The sequence below is a fragment of the Polistes canadensis genome, unplaced genomic scaffold (genome assembly GCF_001313835.1).
Source record: "Polistes canadensis isolate GaletaPanama2010 unplaced genomic scaffold, ASM131383v1 scaffold_35, whole genome shotgun sequence".
NCBI lineage: Eukaryota > Metazoa > Arthropoda > Insecta > Hymenoptera > Vespidae > Polistes > Polistes canadensis.
In genome coordinates this window covers 507291-513936 of record NW_014569582.1, presented here as the reverse complement: position 1 = coordinate 513936, position 6646 = coordinate 507291, and the positions used below count along the sequence as shown (strand labels likewise).

General features: G+C 25.0%; 1 protein-coding gene across 1 annotated transcript in view; it reads right to left on the bottom strand.

The window, feature by feature from the left end:
* LOC106784439 (dynein heavy chain 1, axonemal-like) overlaps window positions 1-6646 on the bottom strand; it is a 62878-nt gene that overhangs the window by 16724 nt on the left and 39508 nt on the right. The window contains exons 34-41 of the mRNA XM_014743969.1: window positions 5689-5904; window positions 5376-5600; window positions 5143-5305; window positions 4619-4788; window positions 4305-4513; window positions 2793-2895; window positions 967-1095; window positions 292-426 (exon numbers count right to left, since the gene is read on the bottom strand). Coding sequence (XP_014599455.1) covers window positions 292-426; window positions 967-1095; window positions 2793-2895; window positions 4305-4513; window positions 4619-4788; window positions 5143-5305; window positions 5376-5600; window positions 5689-5904 — 1350 coding nt within the window. The remainder of the gene's footprint in view (window positions 1-291; window positions 427-966; window positions 1096-2792; window positions 2896-4304; window positions 4514-4618; window positions 4789-5142; window positions 5306-5375; window positions 5601-5688; window positions 5905-6646) is intronic.

Below are 6646 nucleotides of genomic sequence, written 5' to 3'. Positions count from 1 at the left end.
AAAAAAAAGAATAATATTGCATTTAATAAAAATATTATTATTAATAAATATATAAATAAAAAGGTGTATCGTTTGCACAATTTATTTGTTCTATTTTCCCACAGTTTATCCAATAAATTTGTGGTTGGATCCGCGTGTTGTTTTTAATCAAAAATGTCAAAGCAAAATGTTAATAAGAAAAATCATAACAAATTGAAAATTAAATTGATCTAAAAGGTGTTAAATACCTTTTGAACCGACCTTGGATATGAGTATAAAAAAAATATATATATATATATAAAAAGCAATCACGTTTGATTGATTACCTGTGGACAGACGAGTCATTCCAGAATTTAATTCCTGTTTTTTTTTCGAAAGAAGACCACCATAACTTGACAGTAATTGTAAATATGATGTAGGCGTTACGTAATTATGACGATTCAATTCCTAAAAAGTCCAAAATAATTCGTTTATTTTATTTATTAATCAATATAATATAAAACTATACAAGGATGGATTAAATTTGTTTAAAGAAACATTTAATAAAATCCATGATAATTTATTTATTCATTTTTGAGAATGTATTTTTCAAATTTTAGAAAATAATCGGATCCCGCGTGTTATCGAATCGCGTTTAAATGAAATTATTATAAAGAAATTTATTTTAAATGTCAACACAAAATTAAACGATCTAGTCCGAGTGCATTGATTTAATAAAAAATTTTCAAAATATTCTATCGCTTATGATTTATCGATACAAATTATTTATCACACAAAACACAATTATATATGAATTAAATTGTTTTTTTGTTTTTTTTTTTGTAAATGTCATACGTGAAAAATAAAATATTTCTATTAAAATAAGAAAAAAAAAAGAAATAAAATAACCAAAGATAAATGWGTAAATGTTTTCGTTCAAACGTTCCACCTTGTATAGTACGATATTATTTTCTATTTTTTGTTTTTTTTTCTGTTTTGTAAATTCACCATTAAAAAACGATCACTGGCTTTAATCACGCTAGAGTGCATAAATTGACAAGTCTTCACAATTGACTTCAAAACCGACTCATTAATGGATTCATCTTTAATATCCGCAAGGAAGTGCATTGCAACGGTCTAAAACGAGAGAAAGAGAGAGATAGAGATAGAGAGAGAGAGAGAGAGAGAGAGAGAAAAAGAAAAAAAAACCACGAAATATTTCATCAAATAAAATGTATCAACTTTGTAACACGAAAAATATCAAAGCTTGACAAGTCTTTGCTTCGAAATATTTTCCTACGAATTTGTTCACCAATAAAAACATGCCGCGATAAATATTTTTGTTTTTTTTTTTTCTTCAAAGGTTCGTCAAAAGTTTTATTACTTTTATCTTTATAAAATTCTTTTATAGTGTAAGTAATAGTGTAGTATATAAAAAAAAAAAAAAAAAAGAAAAGAAAAAGAAAAGAAAGCTTTAATAATAGAAAAAATATAAACGTTATACGAATTTTTTATCAAAGGTTTACCTTATATACGATTTTTTTCAGTTCAAATTTACAAATCTTTTGAACTTTCTTCTTTTTCTTTTTCTTTTTATACGTTTAAATAACATTAATAAATATACTATTGAAAACAAGTCAGAAGCATACAAATCATTCGATTTCTAACTTCATCGTTCACGTACGCGAATTTTTTATTCGTTTCGTATCAATAATTTTACAGACTAGAAGACAAAAATGACTCGATATTCCTTTATAGTGAACTTCTCGTAAGATTGCAAAGAATTTTTGTAAACCTTTCATGATATTTCCTATCACGCATATTATAACGTTCGTGTATATCTATATACAAAAATAGCATATTTTCAATAATTTTTTAATTCTATATAAAAAATGGAATTCTTATTCAAACTTTTTATAGTATTTAAGATACATATATAAAGAACATTTTGTGAAATTTTGGTTGAAAAATATTTTAAACTCAGCCATTGCGATGTCATTTTCGGTGACCCCACCGAAAAAAAGTGTTTTCGCATTGACAGCACAACTTATAAACGGTGGGGGTTTTTCTGTTGAAAAAAATAAGGTCTTTTAGTGAATACTTAAAACTAGAAATTGGACGAAGGAAAAAGAAAAAAATTGAAATTTGGAAGTTTGGCAACGTTTTTAGCAAGAACATTCAAATTTCGCTACAATTTGCACCACATTTTGGTTTCTTAAAATTCGATTTTATAAAAAAAAAACGAAGGATTTTCGTCCAAGTCCTTGTTAATAGTATTACGAAGACGTGTAGCAAATTTCATGAAAATCGGTTGAATAGTTTTCGAGAAATCTTGACAACCGTCTTTAGAAAAAGCGTTTTGAGAAAAACGCGTTTAAAGATTTGAGTGCTTCTCAAGGCTCTATCTTTGAAACTACTACTCCTATCGACTTCAAAATTCAATACAATATTCTAGATGAGTTGTAGAATTTAAAAAGATTAAAAAAAAAGAAAATTCGTTTGAAAGTTCCAAACCCATGTAACCCCTTAAAATAAACTAAAATCTTATCATATTTTGATCTTATGTGAATATTCACATTTAAATGAACATTTCAAAGGTATGCACATAACATTTTTTCAAAAATAAAATGTACTTATTATTTGTTATTTTTCTTCATTTCGAAGGGAAACAATTTTTGAACTGACGTTAATGATACCAATTTTATGGAATTACCTATTACGCTTAAAAAAAAATTATTAATATTATATAAAAATTGTGAATAAGTGTATGAATATAATTCTCATAATTTTGATCTATGTTTTATAAGTGTAACAAAAAATTAAGGAATTCAAACCTGTAGAGCTGAATCCGGCCAGGGACAGAACCAATCGATCGTACAGCAATTCACTAGAGCAGGAAATTGCCTAATGCGAGACCGGAATAATTCACCGATGGGACTGTAAATTATCAACAGAGGCATCCACGATAGAATTAATTAACAAAAATTATACTAAATAAAAGGAAATATCATCCAAATGAAAATCAACTTCTAAACATAATCGGGGATTTTGTATTTGAAATTTTCTACATTTTATGTTATTATTTTTTTTTTTCCCCCCTTTAACTTCACATTATTATTATTTCCTAATAATGATATATATATAAAAAAAAACTAACATTTAATTTTTATTTTACTTTAATTATCTCAAATGTACCAAACTTTTGGATTTTATTAATATTTCTTTCGTTTTTATTTTTAAATGTGAATTTTAATAGTAAATATATATATTTTTTTTTCTACGATATACATATTTTTCTATGGCAATTATTTAATGAGAATAAAATTAGAAAATATTTTTAATAAATTTGATAAGGTTACAACACGATATGACGTAACAGTAAAAATCTAAAAACGTGTATACACTAGAAGGCAAAAATTATTCCGCGAATACATTCCTAGATATATATTAAAGAGTCAAACGAGCTAATTCAAGGGTTAGTATAAACATATATGTATATATATATATATACATATACATGTATATACATACTCAAGAAAATCAATATACGTTCTAATCAAACGATCTCTATTCAATTCTTCTATCATCACTCATTCATAGGTGTAGGTCACATTATATCGTATTCATCTTTATCTATCTATAGCCACATGCAACTTTTATATATATATATATACACTTATTTTATTTATTATTTATTATTATATATACGAGTAACTTCTGTGGAGATATTGGAATTATTTGAATACAAAATGTGACTATAATTATAAAACAAAATTAAATAAATATGAATATTTTTCATTGTTTGTGTGTTCCTTATTATTTATTTCTAAACTTGATCTTATATATTATGAAACATCCTTGTATATTGTATATTTGGTTACCCGAAAAGTTTTCGTGACGATTTTGATAATAATCTATTCTACGTTAAAAATATAATAATTAACAAAAACTTTTTTGGAAAAACAATAAAACATAATTATTCGAACGTAGGAATTTTATAATATAGTATATAAAGCACAAACAATTTTCCTGTTTTTCTATTACCATTTTTTAGTTAATAAAATATTTCTTTTCTTTCACATACATTTCAATATGTAGTAGTATAAGTTTTCTTTTCTATACCAATTGAATGTGAATTGTAAATGGGTACGATATCAATTTTCATATTGAAGCAATGAAAATGCTAATGGTATTTGAAAAATACGAAACGTTCGAATATTAGATTATTATTGAATACTTAAAAAAGTTTTTACTATATTATAATGATCGATATGATATAAAACTTATAGATTTTCTTGAGAAAAAATGATATATAAATGAATTTTGAAAAATGTATATTAACATACCTCATTGTAATAATATTATGTAAATTGTTTTTCACTACTTTCAAATAAGTTGAGAAAAGGTTACTCCTATTGATTTGTAGTCCAGCTTCTTGAACCGGACCACGCATGACTTGAAATATTCTTTCCATTTCCTCCGAACTGTATATATTTGGTACGTCGCCATTATTTAATATGTTATTTAAATCCTCCAACATGGAGTCGCTTTTTATCTGGAAAAAAAAAAAAACAAAAAATTAACGATCAAATTTTAGACGTATACAACGATAACGTTGTCGGTAAACGAGTTAAATCGATAAATGAATTTTTTTTTTTACCTGAGTATCCGAAAATAAAAATACCATTATTTGATTTTCTAATCCTGCTTTTAGCATCATACTTTTTATATCCTCACGCCAGTCATGATTAGAATATGCTTTACTTAATTTTATTTGAAAATAATTATATTCACGTATATACGAGGAAAGCTTTGTTAAACTTTGCCGACCTGGAAATAATTATGAAAAATATAACACCGATAAATTAATTTAATTTATTTATTTATTGAATTATATATATGAATTGATTTGGTTGAAAAACAAAGTTGCATGTTAAGTATATGTTTTAATGTTGGAATTTGAAAATAATCAAAATTTATCCGAGATTTGAATATTTGTTTTGAAATGATTCAAATTTATGATTTAACATTTTAAACAAACACTTTGTTTAATTTTAATTTAAATATTTAAAGAATAACATTTAAGGTTTAATGTTCTTTTCTTTTATCTTTCCTTTAATATAATTAGATATTAAGATTTAATATTGTAATAAAAAATAATTGATTAATTATAATTTTAAATACCTGATCCACCCATGCCCAATAAAAGTCCATTTCCTCGGGGTTGTCGAAGTATACGAATAATTCTACAAATATGATCTAAAGCATCTCGAAAGAATACTAATTTCATTGGTGCAGTTGTCGAATTGTTATAATCTTCCAAATGTTCAATCACAATTTGTTTCATCTGTAATCAAAAAATTGTATTCAAAATTTATTTTTTCTTTTATTTTTGTTTCTTTTTTTAAAACAATTACCTTACGAATATTAGTAATTCGTTCGTATTGTCCAGCAGTATTAGAAATATCACCGTAAAACAATATTTTATTTTTAACGAGATCTGTTAAATCGTAATCAAACTGTTCCTTTAAAGTGTCCTGTAAAAGTTTGCTGAACCAATTCCGATCGTCGTCGTTAATCAAACGATCGCTAAATACACGAGTATTTTCATGATACCATAAAAGAAATAATTTTTCGTAAGACTGCAAAAGAAAACAAAGAAAAAGAAAAAAAGATGTAGAAATATCATAAAAATTCGAGTGTGTTAATTAATAACAGACAAATACTTGCATTTATTTTCGTAGGATCAGCCATAAGAATCCCTTGAAATACTTTACTAAGATCTCTCAGATTATACGTGTAATGTGATTTGTCAGGTGTTGGTAATAATTCTTTACATATTGTCCCAAATACATTCAATGTAACATTAACCATAGGTTTTAATAAAGTTAAATAAGTTGGTGTTCTAGATAGCCAAGATTCTAAAATAATTCCAAAGATGTTCGCCTAATGTAAAAATGAAAAGTTCAACGTTTCAAAATGAAATTATATTGAAAAATATTCGACGTGAATTTTATTTTACTTTAAAATATACGATGCATGTGTATGATATATATATATATTATATTTTCTATTGTTATTCGTATAGAAAATATTAAAATGTAAAATGTGAATGAAAAGAAAAGAAACAGTATGAATTGAATCTTTCCCTTCAACCTGAGCTAACCTTGAATACATTAAATTGTCTCGCTTAGTAACCTCCCAACCATCCCCTTAACCCCTTCCCCATAGACTTTATGACTCTCATAAAGCTAAATCCTTTGCAATCCAAGCCATTATCACCGAGGCAATATTAATAATTAAAGCAAAGTGTCCAAGTTATTTGACGTGTATGCTTATATTAATGTTAATTAAACTATAAAGATTTGTTAATAATTCATATTAAAACACACACTGTGCATATGCTTGATATAGTTGTTTGTATATTATTGATAGTTTCAAAAATTATCGATCAAAATGTATTTATTAATATATGTTGACACGTTATGAAATATTATTGCAATTTTAAATATCAATTTTTTTTTAAATAGAAAATATATCATTAATATACTCTAGTGTATTTATTTATAATTAAATGTATCAAAATTAATTAGTACAATTTTTGTTGTTGAGATTCTATTCAAATGCGGTTAAATCAAAAAATAAAAACTCTAATAAAATTAATAAAAAATTATAAATAACTCTACTA